The sequence below is a fragment of the Trichoplusia ni genome, chromosome 11, assembly GCF_003590095.1.
Source record: "Trichoplusia ni isolate ovarian cell line Hi5 chromosome 11, tn1, whole genome shotgun sequence".
Taxonomy (NCBI): domain Eukaryota; kingdom Metazoa; phylum Arthropoda; class Insecta; order Lepidoptera; family Noctuidae; genus Trichoplusia; species Trichoplusia ni.
Window position 1 is genome coordinate 4,837,585 of NC_039488.1, and position 14,509 is coordinate 4,852,093.

The 14,509-nt window shown below is 36.6% G+C and overlaps 3 protein-coding genes across 3 annotated transcripts in view; 1 reads left to right on the top strand and 2 right to left on the bottom strand.

The window, feature by feature from the left end:
- LOC113498719 (dynein beta chain, ciliary-like) overlaps window positions 1-7,491 on the bottom strand; it is a 32,843-nt gene extending 25,352 nt beyond the window's left edge. Inside the window, exons 1-22 of the mRNA XM_026878845.1 lie at window positions 7,244-7,491; window positions 6,661-6,768; window positions 6,216-6,386; window positions 5,900-6,070; window positions 5,666-5,754; window positions 5,489-5,592; window positions 4,993-5,181; window positions 4,375-4,548; window positions 3,887-4,022; window positions 3,511-3,739; window positions 3,206-3,397; window positions 2,979-3,113; window positions 2,753-2,886; window positions 2,357-2,546; window positions 2,151-2,252; window positions 1,880-2,033; window positions 1,385-1,580; window positions 1,216-1,306; window positions 880-1,129; window positions 617-765; window positions 409-529; window positions 158-298 (exon numbers count right to left, since the gene is read on the bottom strand). Coding sequence (XP_026734646.1) covers window positions 158-298; window positions 409-529; window positions 617-765; window positions 880-1,129; window positions 1,216-1,306; window positions 1,385-1,580; window positions 1,880-2,033; window positions 2,151-2,252; window positions 2,357-2,546; window positions 2,753-2,886; window positions 2,979-3,113; window positions 3,206-3,397; window positions 3,511-3,739; window positions 3,887-4,022; window positions 4,375-4,548; window positions 4,993-5,181; window positions 5,489-5,592; window positions 5,666-5,754; window positions 5,900-6,070; window positions 6,216-6,386; window positions 6,661-6,768; window positions 7,244-7,252 — 3,235 coding nt within the window. The 5' untranslated portion in view covers window positions 7,253-7,491. The remainder of the gene's footprint in view (window positions 1-157; window positions 299-408; window positions 530-616; window positions 766-879; window positions 1,130-1,215; window positions 1,307-1,384; window positions 1,581-1,879; window positions 2,034-2,150; window positions 2,253-2,356; window positions 2,547-2,752; window positions 2,887-2,978; window positions 3,114-3,205; window positions 3,398-3,510; window positions 3,740-3,886; window positions 4,023-4,374; window positions 4,549-4,992; window positions 5,182-5,488; window positions 5,593-5,665; window positions 5,755-5,899; window positions 6,071-6,215; window positions 6,387-6,660; window positions 6,769-7,243) is intronic.
- Window positions 7,492-7,641: 150 nt separating this feature from the next.
- Window positions 7,642-12,127, top strand: LOC113498723 (DNA replication licensing factor Mcm5). The gene is made up of 13 exons (XM_026878854.1): window positions 7,642-7,941; window positions 8,081-8,228; window positions 8,477-8,584; window positions 8,984-9,156; window positions 9,369-9,447; window positions 9,647-9,805; window positions 10,062-10,299; window positions 10,406-10,599; window positions 10,707-10,847; window positions 10,926-11,102; window positions 11,192-11,436; window positions 11,584-11,726; window positions 11,814-12,127. The coding sequence occupies exons 1-13, from the start codon at window positions 7,787-7,789 to the stop codon at window positions 12,041-12,043; spliced, it is 2,190 nt and encodes a 729-aa protein (XP_026734655.1). The 5' UTR covers window positions 7,642-7,786; the 3' UTR covers window positions 12,044-12,127.
- On the bottom strand, window positions 12,116-14,239 carry LOC113498726 (1,5-anhydro-D-fructose reductase-like). The gene is made up of 6 exons (XM_026878859.1): window positions 13,890-14,239; window positions 13,639-13,806; window positions 13,362-13,565; window positions 12,967-13,217; window positions 12,741-12,891; window positions 12,116-12,618 (listed from the first exon to the last, which is right to left on the bottom strand). The coding sequence occupies exons 1-6, from the start codon at window positions 14,031-14,033 to the stop codon at window positions 12,445-12,447; spliced, it is 1,092 nt and encodes a 363-aa protein (XP_026734660.1). The 5' UTR covers window positions 14,034-14,239; the 3' UTR covers window positions 12,116-12,444.
- Window positions 14,240-14,509: the final 270 nt, after the last annotated feature.

The following is a 14,509-nucleotide window of genomic DNA, read 5'->3' on the forward strand; positions in this document are numbered from 1 at the left end:
TTTGAGTCCTCACTTTAAAGTTTCGACTTTGAAATTTTGTGACGAAAATTAAGTTCAGTAATGGGGGAGTTGTTTATTTTTCAATTAGAAAAGTAAGTTTGTTAAACATATTTTTTTAAGATAATAAGGGAACTAAAGTCAACAAGTACTGCCTTACCTTCATAAGAAGCGATAGGAACAATAGGATCTATTCTAGGAAAAAGTGTTGTTTGTAGGAACATGTCTTTCATCATTTCTTTTAGAGTATCAAACAATCCATCTGGTTCTTCCACATCTAGTGACGGCGTAAAGAAAATATCTGAAAACGAATTAGATAAGTGAAGCAAAAAATAAATAATCCCTGATGTAACGCAAATATTACGTTTGCTTGACGTAATATCTAGCCTAAGTAAGCATTGTATTACTAACCCGGATCTCTAAGTTCTGCAATAACTTCCATGAATGCCATCCTTGGACCTTTTTCCAGGTCAGTCTGTCTCTCGAACAAATCTAAACTAGATTGCACAGCTTTCATCACCTGACGCGAAACCTACAACATAATTTGCCGTAAAATATTTATCTCTTCACAAAATAATAATTCCAGAATAAGACATATACATAATTAAGTTAGCAATACCAGTGAGTCAACATATTTCACGTATGCAGGCCATCGCTCGGCTCTAAAAGCCTCTATCTCTAGTTCTGCTCTCTCCTCCTCTATGTCGGCGAGCTCCTCTGGGTCCGTTATCTCTTCAACGTCTTCCACGGGAGAATCCACATCTTCCCCTATGTCAGTTAAATAAGGATTGGTCAAAGTTAATATGATTTCGACACTTCAAGCATTTTGGCTCTTTAATTGTATCGAGAACGCATCGCTACAATGTAAAAAAAATACAGTACCTGCATCTCTCCGCGCTTGCCTCTCTGCCCTTTCCTGCTCTTTAGTTTCTCTCTTCAGTCTCCTTGCCTCCCTTCTTTGGAACTTAATTTCATTCTGCTCCGCCTTTACCCTTTCTCTCTCAATTCGAGACAAACGTCTCGCTTCTCGACGTTGTTCAATTTCTAAAAGCTTTTGTGCCCGCGCTGCCTTTTCTTCTTCATCTAAAGTAGCTTCATCTACTTCCTCCAAAACTTCTTCCTCTGATTGATCCTAAGGCATAAATTTAATTTTATTATCACATTATATTCATAAACTGTTCATGGTTATCATTCTATCAGATTTAGTTTTATAACCACCTCTTCGTCATCATGTATATTGAAGAAAAGTTTATAATTGTCTTGTAAAATTTCTTGAAATTCTTCATGGCTTTTGAGGATCCTGTTTCTCCTAAAAAGGAAAGATAATTTATCAATGATTTATAACTTCTATGCGTAGCAAGAACAACAGAATAAGTATCTCAGGTACCGTGCTACGAATCTGGGATGTCGTTCATTAACAGCTAGCAGCTCCTTTTTGTCGGGATTCTCTTTGCGGTTGTGCAGCGGGATGTCGCCCCAAGCCGCGATGTTCGTGAGTCCACGCTTCACATTATTCTGTGCCGTCAGCACGCGCTGTTGCAGAGTGTTTATAGCAGTATATACTTCGGCCATCCAATCCGTAACTGAAAATGTATCGAGTGACCTCATTAATTGCAAAAAGTATTTCTACCCTGACTTTATAGATATATTATATTTGGATTCGTGTCTTATTGTAAACCACATTTATTTTATATCATTTTACCAAATCATATTAAAAAGAATAGGTACAATTAAAACATTTATTTCTTAAAAAAAAAACACTTAACAATTTGGAAACCATGAGTGAATGGATTTTGTGTATCATATTTCTTTTAGTATAATTTGATACCAAGGAACGATGCCAACTCTACGAGACGTTGTTCAACAAGTGATATTGTCTTACAGTCATCATTCCACGTGAGTTCTTCAACTCCTCGACCGAGTAACTTGTCGATTGCAGAAATCTCTTTCTCGATAAGAGCGACCTCAGTTTCATGACTGCCCTCGCGAATTGCGTTGTACCAAGCGATTGCTCGGTTCAGCCGGTTCATATCATACTGAAATTTTAAGGTATTCGTAAAATAAAAATAAAAAAAAGCATTTTACTTCGTATGTCAGTTTTTGAATTTTATATAACCAGATTAGTAATCAAAATAGAAAGTATCGATACACACCTGTAACTTTTCATTTCTGGCGTACAAATCTAGTCCATCTTGCGGTATACCCTGCTTGTCCAAGTATTTCATGTAGCGTATTTCGCGTAGCAACATCGTTAGCTAGTAAATGGGTAACAACATTAGTACATGTTTTACATATCATACCACCCCAGAGGAAATAATCTGGAACTTAATAGAACGACAATTTAACTTTGATACCTTACCTCAGGGCTAAAGTTATTTCTAACAAAAGGTGGATCTCTGTATATTAAGTTTTTAGCCAAATGCGTCTTGCAGATAGTAGGAACAGTGCCGCACCATGCTTTGAACTGCTTATCCTCCACCACATTCAGATAACCCAACATCTCGTTGGCTTTCTGTTTCATATACATAGCGTACTCCGATTCTATAATGCTGTAGGATACGAAACACGTTGTCACTATTAGTTCAGAGGGCAAACCACCTACCACAACAACTTTAGTTAGTATAGTAGCTGCCGTGGAAGGTCACACTTCCACGACAGCAATAATATTCCAGGAGGAGGTAGTGCAAAAGCTCTAAAGTAACTTCTTTATCAACTGGCAATATTTTTGGAAGTATTAAATTGAATTGTGTCTTACGGGTCTTCAAACATGATAAAATCTTCCATAGGTGCCTGGATTCTCCTGCGCAATTTATGGACCCACCAAATTAGACCAGCTACAGGTGGGAGATAAGGATCTACCATTGGTCTTTCGGGTCCTTTGGTTATTTTCTATAAAATAAATGGAAAGGTGTCTTGAATAATTCAAATATAACCCGCTTTATGCAAACATCATCATGATAACATATTTAGATATTTCTCACCGCCATCTCTTCGTCGAAAATTTCCTTAACGGCGTCCAAATTGGCATGCATGAAATCGAGTAACCTAGGCAATTTAGGTTTCAATTCAGCTTTTATTATTGGTCGGTGAAATAGATCACCTATAATTTGGAAAAACTGCAAAGGAAACATTATTGATTTCAATACTGCGAAAAATTCAAATCACTGAACAGGTATTTCCACTAAAGGCCACCCAAAATTTCCCTTACCTTAAAGAAGTGTTCCAAATTATGGCACTCATCGAGTCCTTGCGAGAAAAGCGAAGCGAGACGTCGATCTGTGTCTTCAAGCACATCCATATGCTTTTTATAATCTTCTACAAACGAGTCGTCTTCCGGGTCGGCTGGGTCGTACTGAATGTTACCGAGGTTGTTGTATTGCATTGTATAATCATCCAGAACCTAGCAGATAAAATCATTTTAGGTCATCCCAACATTTTGATTGTTTACCCTTTACACCATTTAGCTCCGGTCTTATCTTTCTATGTTTCCAAATATTTTAAATAAAAACTCACCTTCATGCATTCAGTGCTCAATAACTTGCCTCTTAAACCGCAAAATTCAACCTTTTCCAGTTTCATAATTTCGACGGTGGATTCCAATATAGATTCCAGCATTTTAAGGCGATTCATGTAAATGTTGAAGCGCATGAACACGCGGTCGAAGTCGAAGGACCAGTGCACTGGCATCACGCCCGGGGGGAAGAATGTATGCACCTTATCACGATTCATCGCGTATGTATCACTAATAAGTAATCAGTTTACGATTATAGGATTTAATCTAAAAATCTTATTAGCCTTAAAGCCTCTATATTTAAAAATACTTCATAAATAGTATTCTGAGCTATATGTTTTTTTGTCGTAGAAGTTAAAGTGATCAATGAAAACTTACATGAAATGGTTTAAAATATGCAAGGACTTCCTTATTTTGAACAACTGTTCATCGGGCTCTCCTTGGAATATAGAAGGAGGGTCAATGCAGTTTGAGCTCTGCACAATTACTAGATTGCACATTTCTCGTAACAAAGCTGGGAAGTAAAAAAATGAATTATTAAAAAAAGAGTCTATCGTGCTCAACTCATTACTTTATAATATCCCTTCAAAACTGTCATTAGAGTTCCGTACCCAAAGGGTAAAAACGAAACCTGTCACTAAGGCTCCACCGTCCAGCGTGATAGCTGTAGTAGTAGTACAAGGTGTATCTCATGAACTGTAATAGCTAGATAGTTCAAATTTTTGCCACCTCGCCTTACAACTAAAAACATACATCGAGGTTAACTAACGGCTTGTCAAAACCGACTTCTATTTGACCCTCTTTTTTTAACTAAATATTGCAACTTATATCGGGCTAAATATGGAGAAATAAAGCTTGATACTTACGAATAAGTTTTTCGACGCTACAGAAGTACCTTGAGTTCCCCCAGAGCAAACCGATGCAGTGAAACATTGGTCTGATCAAGTTTTTAGCATCAACAAATTCTGTACCTTCAAACGATTCAAAATGGGGTATCAAAGGTTTCTGGTATACGTAAATATCTCGGCATTCCACAATCGCTGAAAATTAAACAAAATGTTTTGAACAAATTACCAGTTAATAACGTACCTAACTTTCGTAACAATAATTATTCATACTTAATGATAATATACCTAGATATAAATATAATATAGATATACCCCACCGCCTAAGCTCAGAATTAAGAACTCCGGTTGGGTCCGTAACTAGTCAGACGATCGGAAGTTGTATCATTTCGTTAATCATTTTTTTATCGTATTCTGGCTTAATCAATAATTGGCTTAACAAATAATTTCGTTGGATTTAATCAATCAAAAAAATATGAAAACTAAACATATCAAGATTATGCTGGTGATACACGAGAATTTCCATGAAAATATATCAGGTCTTGCTAAAAACCCTTCAATAGTTCCATATGCGACTTGTTTAGGGACAAACACTTGTTCTTTTACATGTTATGTACACCATATGTATCACAGACTTACCAGCCACAACATTAGTCAGCATAGTTTTAAAGCAGCTCAGGTAGACGCTGTGGGTGTCCTCCAAGTAGTGCGCCATTCTCTTGACGCGCGGGTCTCGAAGCTGGGAATATATGCCTTCGAGATTCTTCAGCCGTTGTGCGTAGAAGTTAATATCAGCGCTCGGCAATGGGAACTGTGTTCTTTTGAATGCTAGATTGTACACAATGAAATCTCAGTAATGTACCTATGCTTTTTGATTTTTAAATACCTTCTTTTGGTAAGGCAGGGGAAATGTCTTGGACACTTTCGTGCTCCCTCGGAGAAGGAAGCCGGTGGTAAAAGATTTTACTAACTAAACCTAAAGCCCTCCTACAGGACATCGGTTTTGGTGCCGGTACATGGCAGTGCTTTTTTGATCACGTAACAGTTATTACGTAGGACGCAAATTGATTTCTAGCGGGCTAATATGTCATTATGTACTTTTAGATTTAAACACTTTGTTATTAGATTGTTTTACCAATATAAGAATCCTCTGCCAATAGATCGTGAACTTGCTGAGCCCACTTGATCACAGCTCCTTCGATGTTCGTCTTTAGATACAAATCCACGTCTTCCCCATCACTGAAACATTAAATTTGATTTAAGAGAGTAAAATAACAGTTAAACTGTCAACAGAACTAAATAGTTCGATTACCTTTCTTTGAGCCTATTTTCAGCATGAAATATAGTCTCTACTCCGGCCGGCATTGGCAACATGACTTGACTAGCCATTTCGCCTTTTAACTGCAATATAGTAAGCCCAGTTAGGTACTCTAAAGTTAATGGCTGACTCCTAGCGACGAGGTGCCATTGCTAAGAAGCAATATAAACTATGTCTCATAGGCAAATATGCAAGTTGCTTACATAGAACAGTTGTATTAGTACCCACCTGATGCATCAAGTTCCTCAGTTCGATTACGTGTCTCTTCATATCGTTTTGCACTATTTTAGGCCAGCCTTTTTGATTTTCAGGATTACACAACAGGGGACCTATCACCTCGTCTGCCATTACCCCAAGGTCCATCAATATGTTTCCGGAGATTTCGCCCATAGTTATGGCCTGCATCAGAGACAAGATAAACCTTACGAAAAGTACATTATCCTATTTGTCTGCCTGTCTGTCTACAGTAGAGTAATCTGTAACTCCCTTCTGATCAGTCTAAAACTTATTAATGTTAATTTTATAAAAGTAATCCACGAATTACCTGGCGAAAGTTAGCCTGCGTTATTTTCTCATTAACATTCCTTAGGAAGTACACGACTTTGCCCCTGCTGATAGGCGGAAATGTAAGGGAACATGTTATCAATCCAGCCGTGTTCATACGAAACACCAACACTTCATACTTCGGCGTGTCGAAGAATCTAACCAATATGTGCTGGAATACAGATATTATTTAAGATTTATTATGAGTCGATAGCTTTGCCATGGTAGGAATATAGAGCGATTGGCGAAGGCCTCATTTGAACGACAATTATTATGAGGAAGCTTAATGATCGCGGAAAGATTTGGGGTGATCTTAAAGGACTTTAGTCCTAAATCAAAATTGTTACACGCTCCTTAGAGTACCTTTAAGGTCTTAGCTTCGAGATTAATATTCTCCTTTTCAATTTACTTTCTTTTATAAACTAATAATTACATTCCTATCTTACCCTCTCATCGCCAGTTATGAACTTAGCCCATTTCTCTATTTTCTGTTTGAGAGTCTTCAGCAAGTATTCACTTATAAACTCAAGTCGAGTATCAATATCTTCTTTAACCTGAAACAAATTAACAAGTAGTATTTTATCTGGAACAGCTTAGGGGTCTTGTAATGGATGTTATTCCTACATCTTTGACAGTCTTTACAGGTAGTCAGAAGAGAAGCTGAAAAGTCTAACAACCAGTCTAACCAAGGGGTATCGCGTTGCTCAGGTAACTGGGTTGAGGAGGTCAGAAAGACAGTCGCTCCTTGTAAAACACTGGTAGGTACTTAGCTGAATTCGGTTAGACTAGAAGCCGACCCCAACATAGTTGGGAAAAGGCTAGGCCGATGATGATGAATTGGGTAGGTAGTTAGCGTAGCACTTATGATACAACTCTAAAATCCTTGATAGGTAAATGGACTAGAGGGAGGGGTGTAAGAGGGATTATTATAAATCATTATCTTAAGGGCCTATCTAATCTAATCTAATCTATCGCCGTCCTCTGCTAAACGCATTTTGATAGGTATTAGGAAAAATCTTAGCTACTCACTTCACCCATGGTGTTTGTTTCAGCTCACAGTGTTTAAATTGTTCGCTTCAAAATCAAACCATTGTTTTTAAATAAAAAAGTAAAATATTGTTGTTATAGAAATACTTTATTCACGAAGGTAAATTGTTTACTGTAATCAAAAACGTTGTCATAGCAACAACAGCTTTAATTTGAATTTAGAATGCGTTGGTTAGTTTTTTGTGTTTAGACTAGAAATTTATTTATTACGAATATTTATATCAGTGTTTTACGGGTTTTAATATTGATACAATTATTTAAATTATCCAAATGTTAAAAAATATTTCTTAAAAATTGAAAACATATTTTAAAAAGGATCATTCCCTTCATGGCTTACTAAACGTAGTTGTCAAAGTGATTAACAATGACAAGTATGGACAAGTTACAGGATTTCGCGCCAAATTCTGGCGGCATCGAAAGCTGTCAGAAAGTTGATTGTATTTTTGTATTTTGTAAAGCTGCATTGCCTTGCAGAAATTCATAATAAACATACATTGCTTTTCATAAACATATTAAACTGTAAAAATGGAAGGATTTGATGATCCCGGAGTGTTCTTTTCCGACAATTTTGGTGTCGAAGAAAATGAATCGCAGGACCAAATTAACCTACAAGCAGTAAAGAAGAAATTCAAGGAATTCATTCGACAGTTCCACTCGGGAAACTTTAATTACAAATACAGGTAAACTCAAAGCAAACTATCTTATATAAAGAGTTAGTATACGCTCCCAAAAGAACGAGGCTATACAGTCGAGTCTAATCGCAAAAGTTTGCGTTCGTCGGTTGCCTGATTGGTTATTAAACATGTTTATTTCTTATAGGGATGCTCTAAAGCGCAACTACAACTTGAGTAACTTTTGGGTCGAGATAAATATCGAAGATTTGTCTAGTTTCGACGAAGTCTTAGCTGAGAAGTTATACAAGAAACCAACGGAACACTTACCCATACTTGAAGAAGCAGCCAAAGAGGTATTGTAATTTTCTAAATCAGAAAAAACCTTCTCCAAGCATTGGATCATCATGTTACCATAATCACAGTAATATGTTTGTTTGCTAACAAAAATTTTAGTTACTGTTTTTGGTCTCTCTGTGCCAACTATCATCTTTGAACTACCATCTAGCTTTTGAATTCGAAACTGAACCTGTATACTCAATACAACAGGTCAAGTATCTATACTAAAATATGGGATTCAATAACATGTTCTGGTTGCACACAGCTTGCTGATGAGCTGACAGCTCCCAGACCAGAAGGAGAAGAGAAAGTAGAAGATATTCAAGTGTTGCTGACTTCAGATGCTCATGCTGCCAACTTAAGGGAACTCAAAGTGTGTATATTGTTCTTATGTTGTTTTTAGGTTTGCTGGTGTTCATATTGCTGAATTCTGCTCAATCTTTTAAAGGTGCCCATACTGCCCATACCCAAAGGGTAAAAATGTAACACTGTAATTGACTTTTTGTGGGTACCCAGCCTGTTTGCATGTTGTTAGTTGCAAATTCGTCTCCCATTTGACTGGTTTTATTTGTTTTGATATATTTATTATGAGTAATTACTTATCAATGAAAAACTCTTTAACACTACTTACCTACACATTTTAAAATACTCATCATCATCATCTCAGCCTATCGCCGTCCACTGCTGAACGTAGGCCTCCCCCAAAGAGCGCCAACCATCCCTTTAAATCATCATCAATTTAAAATACTCACTGAATGTTATTTTGTTTTAGTCTGAAACAGTTTCTCGGCTTGTTAAAATACCTGGGATTGTAATCTCAGCTTCTGGGATTAAAGCAAAAGCTACAAAAATATCAATTCAATGCCGATCATGTCGTAACATTATTCCCAACTTGCCAGTCAAGCCTGGCCTGGAAGGATATGTGATGCCCAGAAAATGCAACACGTAAGTACTAAAAAGTTTAAATAAAATCTAAACATCTGTTTGCAGCAATTTTGATGTCACATGGAAGATCAGTAATCTATAAATCTGAGTGTCACATATTTTCAGTTTGACCATATTTACACACCCCACTATAGAACAAGCTTTTCTTGTAATACAGTTCTTTAAAAATTATAATTCAAATTTATCTCACCTCCATTAATATCCTTTTACAGAGAACAAGCTGGAAGACCAAAGTGTCCATTAGACCCATACTTCATCATTCCAGACAAGTGCAAATGCATTGACTATCAGGTAAACAATACAGATGACATCTCTTCTAGCTTATTCATGTTCAGATTTCTTACATTCTTGCATTTTAAAGCTTAGGTATAATAAATAAACTATAGCACTAAAATACATAGAGGTATCTATGTAAAATACATTATAATAATAGTAGGCATCTATATTTTTCTCCTAGTACATATCCTCATTATAATATTTTTTCATATAGGTACTGAAACTACAAGAAGCGCCAGAGAGTATTCCTCAGGGAGAAATGCCTCGACATTTGACAGTCTACTGTGAACGCGTTCTGTGCGAGCGTGTAGCTCCAGGCGCGAGGGTGACTGTACTTGGCATCTACTCCATAAAGAAAATTGCCAACATTGGTGTAAGTATACTATTAGGATGCTTTCAAGAGACGTGTGGTTTCTGTGATACATACTCGTTAATTCAGTATTATGTTATGAATACAATTCATTCAAACAATAAATTTGTAGAAAATATTGAAACATATAAAATCATTAAAAAAAATTAAGGTCTATATAAAGTCCAGCTGTTCTAATCCATCTCTCAATATTGTTAGGATGCATATTATTTCCTTACCATCATAACCCAAAAATAATTTAATTTTCTACCAATTTCAGCGAGAAGGCCGTGACAAGGGTTCAGTGGGTGTACGTTCCTCGTATCTGCGCGCCGTCGGTCTGACCGCCGAAGAAGGCGTCACAGGCGGTCTGCGGCCCTTCACTGCTGAAGAAGAGGAACAGTTCCGCAGGCTAGCAGCCTCACCAGACATATACGATCGCATCGCCAAATCTATAGCACCCAGTGTGTTTGGTGCCATTGATATGAAGAAAGCTATCGCCTGTTTATTGTTTGGTGGTAAGTCCTTTGTGACTTCCAAATTATGTCATATTCCAAGGAGCATGAAGTCGATTTCAATTAAATTACTCTCTATGAAAGGAAATAATATTTTTTTTCTTCTCAGGTTCCCGTAAAAGATTACCAGATGGGCTGACCCGTCGAGGAGACATTAATATTCTACTACTGGGTGACCCTGGTACAGCTAAGTCGCAACTGTTAAAGTTTGTGGAAAAAGTCGCCCCCATTGGAGTATACACCTCAGGCAAAGGTTCCAGTGCAGCTGGTCTCACGGCTTCAGTCATCAGGGATCCCGGCAGTGTAAGTGCTATACACTACTCAGAAAATCTTTATTTCCTCATTTAAGAAAAAATATATGCACAAAGAGTTCATGTATCCATGGAATCATATTATTAAAATCTTCGCAGCGTAACTTCGTGATGGAAGGCGGCGCCATGGTTCTGGCTGATGGCGGTGTTGTCTGTATCGATGAGTTTGACAAAATGCGGGAGGACGACAGAGTTGCTATCCATGAAGCCATGGAACAACAAACCATTTCCATTGCAAAGGTAAGTTTAGTAATGGTTTTAGGAAAGTTTGAACTTTTCTCGTAATTTACTTAAAAACGATTTCTTTTATTCTTCCAGGCTGGCATAACTACAACTTTGAACTCCCGTTGCTCAGTACTTGCTGCAGCCAATTCAGTGTTCGGCCGATGGGATGACACCAAGGCTGACGACAATATTGACTTCATGCCAACTATTTTATCAAGATTTGACATGATCTTCATAGTTAAAGATGAACATGATCAAAACAGAGATATTGTAAGTACTCTAGAAACTAGTCTATTCCTAAAGCTCAAATAAAACTTAGGCAAAATATGACAAAATGCCTATTTTACTTATCATTCTAGACACTAGCTAAGCACATCATATCAGTACACATGGGTGGTGATAGTGTGGAGCGTGAGACAGCGGCCGGTGAGCTTCCTCTGGCGTTGCTTCGGCGTTACTCTGCTTACTGCCGCACTCGCTGCGGTCCAAGGTTGTCAGCGACTGCAGCAGAGCGACTCCGAGCCCGTTATGTGCTCATGAGGACGGGCGCCTCGCAGCACGAGAGACAAGTCGACAAGCGTCTCTCTATCCCTATCACAGTGAGGTAGCCTACAACTACATACATTAGTATTATAAAGTATGAATTTAACCAAGTATTGGCTCCAAAAAGCTACCAAAAGTTCACTCCATTACTTCACGTTGTTGTTCTTTAGTGTAGTGCAAATGATTTATTGACCTTTTATAATTTCAGGCAACTCGAAGCCATCGTTCGCATCTCCGAATCTCTAGCTAAGATGCAATTGCAGCCATTTGCAACAGAATCACACGTGACTGAATCACTACGTTTGTTCCAAGTGTCGACATTAGACGCAGCTATGACGGGCAGCTTAGCTGGTAAGCTAGTTGAAATTAATTTTTGTTACTTCTGTTGAATGAAGAAGTAAAATGGGTGATATTTATATTCGTTAATATAAATTTCAGGTGCAGAAGGCTTCACATCAGAAGAAGACCATGAAATGCTCTCGCGCATTGAGAAACAGTTGAAGCGCAGGTTCGCCGTTGGTTCTCAAGTATCTGAACAAACTATAATTCATGATTTCCTAAAACAAAAATACCCAGAGAGAGCAATTCTCAAAGTTATACACACTATGATTAGGCGCGGAGAATTACAACATAGGCTGCAAAGGAAAATGCTTTACAGACTCTCATAACTCCTTTCTATTTACAACTTTTTTAATCATGTTTTAATATAAGAGTTAATTTCAACTGAAATAAAAAGAATGTTCGTAATTGTATTTATTTTTATTATATTACCAGAGATCACACGTCAATGGTCCTTTGCTTTAAGCATTTAAAGGAAATCAGTTTTACTGATTATTACACATGTTGGTGTTAAGGCTAAGTGTTTGTTATAGCACTTGAGTGTGCATACATATTCAATAAATAATTCACTATCGTAAACTAATGCGTAAACACAATTCGTAGTTACAAGTGTACAGAAGAATAACAGACGTAAAAAGGCGTGATATTGACTTAAAAACAGGAGGTACTTGCTTGACTAGAATCATTGATTAACTAAAATTACAGCTAAAATAATAATTTTAAATCCCTTTCAAGCTTCGCCTTCCTTAGCGTCGACCAAATGCTTGAATGGATATTCAGGATGATTCTCCACACCTTTCCAAAACAAAAAGTTAAAAATTCTTCCCTTTTCTCCTTTATCCAGCTTAATTAAAATTTCCATATCATCTTTAGATATCTCAAAATCATAAATATCAATATTTTCCTGAAAGCAAACATTTTCATATGATTTAATTTAACAAATCAATATACCTATATGTAATTATTTTCAACCAATACTTTACGCAAATGTATTAGTCCATGATATTAATAGATCAAATTATTTACCTTGAGCCTTGGAGTATTTGTACTTTTTGGTATTACAACAATTTTTTGTTGAACTAAAAAGTGAAGTAAGACTTGAGCAGGAGTTTTTCCATACTTGATTGACATTTCTTGCACTGCTGGCAAAGAAAATAAATCGGGAAAGACGCTAGGGCTGAAAACAAAGAAAATTAGGTTAATCTGATAACACAAGTTTCTTTAGACTAAACTGTTTTTTCTTCGTACATACTTATACTTGTATTTATTCACGAAATGATCCTTTGCTCCTGGACTACCAAGAGGTGCATAAGCTGTCACTACGATACCATGCTTAGCGCAAAATTTACGCAGTTCGTATTGCTGGAAATAAGCATGGAGTTCAACTTGCAATACTTGAGGCTTGAATGTGGCGTAGTTTATAATATTTTGTATTTGTTCCTGATTAAAATTAGACAAACCAATGTTACGAATAAGTCCTGCTTGTTGGCATTCTTCCAGTTTCTAGAAAAATATAATTACAAGATGATCAAAACTATTAATTTCAAAGTGAAAAAAAAATAGTAAAATCAAAGATGATGATGAGTATTTATTTAAAAGTGAAGAAAAATTCTGTTAAAAAAATCCAGCTGTTCTAAAACGAAATACCTTCCATATTTCAACATGATCCGTTGTTGTATCTAGCTCGTATTCTCCATCTCTCTTCACAACTGGGGTGAGTGTCTTAGGGTCACATTTAAAAGTAAATGGTACATGTATTAGGTATAAGTCTATATAGCTCAGACCAAGTCGATTAAGTTGGAGATCAACAAATTTGTTAACATCAGAAGCTCTGTTTCCAACATGAGGTAACTGAAAAATATATTAAGACATGAACATTTTGCCTTATAATTTAATAAACAATTATTAATGTTTTTATGCTCACCTTGGTCGTAACAAACACATCAGATCTGGAACCTTTCCCATCGTTAATCCACTTTGTAATAGCTTTCCCAATTGGTTCTTCATTATTGTAATTAAATGCTGTATCAATGTGCCTGTATCCCAGTTCCAAGGCTCTATAAACGACGTACTCTACAATGTTTGATTCAGCCTAGAAGATACAAGTTACCTAATTATTTTTTTCAATCATATACTGGGAAACAAATTTTTAATGACACAGTAAATGTACAATACCTGCCATGTCCCTAAGCCCACGGTGGGCATTATGTCGTCCGTTTGTGATAGTTTAATAAAACGCATGTTTCTGATTGTATTATGATAGTATTGGCAATTGAATATAGCTCTGGTAACCGAGCGCACTCGAACCGCACCGTTCATATACTTATTGAAGCTGAAACTACTTTGACAGATGTAAAATTGGCAACTAGCCAGAAATTTCAATAGTTGTACTTTTCAGGACTCCACGTGTGATGATAGAGTTAACCTGACTAAAATAAACTTATTAACACATTCCTTAGCAATAAATTACAATAATAGACTTAGTTCGTAGTACATAGTACGCAAATCAAAGATATCATCGGCGTATTGATTTTTCGCACACGTAATGGTTTATTTTCAAATTTGCCGGCCAGGTATTCTCAGACAGGGGCTGCCATAACAAAAAAATGATTTAGTTTCAACTTATTCATAAGATAAATGTTTAATAATGTTATTCGTAGAAACCTTAAAAATTAGGTACCTTACTCGTACCTAATTTCGCGTAACGAATTACTACCACACTAAAAAAATTATTTTTTCCATTGATTTACCTTCAGGTTTGTAAAAATAATTGAATAAAATTAGAAAAATATACT

Bases quoted from the DNA above. Each gene is read 5' to 3' on its own strand.
- LOC113498723 (XM_026878854.1), top strand. From the start codon at position 7,787: ATGGAAGGATTTGATGATCCCGGAGTGTTCTTTTCCGACAATTTTGGT. The intron at 9,157-9,368 runs GTAAGTACTAAA...ATCCTTTTACAG, and splicing joins ATGCCCAGAAAATGCAACAC to AGAACAAGCTGGAAGACCAA. The intron at 9,806-10,061 runs GTAAGTATACTA...TACCAATTTCAG, and splicing joins AGAAAATTGCCAACATTGGT to CGAGAAGGCCGTGACAAGGG.
- LOC113498726 (XM_026878859.1), bottom strand. From the start codon at position 14,033: ATGAACGGTGCGGTTCGAGTGCGCTCGGTTACCAGAGCTATATTCAAT. The intron at 13,218-13,361 runs GTATTTCGTTTT...ATATTTTTCTAG, and splicing joins ATCATGTTGAAATATGGAAG to AAACTGGAAGAATGCCAACA. The intron at 12,892-12,966 runs GTATGTACGAAG...CTTTGTTTTCAG, and splicing joins GTGAATAAATACAAGTATAA to CCCTAGCGTCTTTCCCGATT.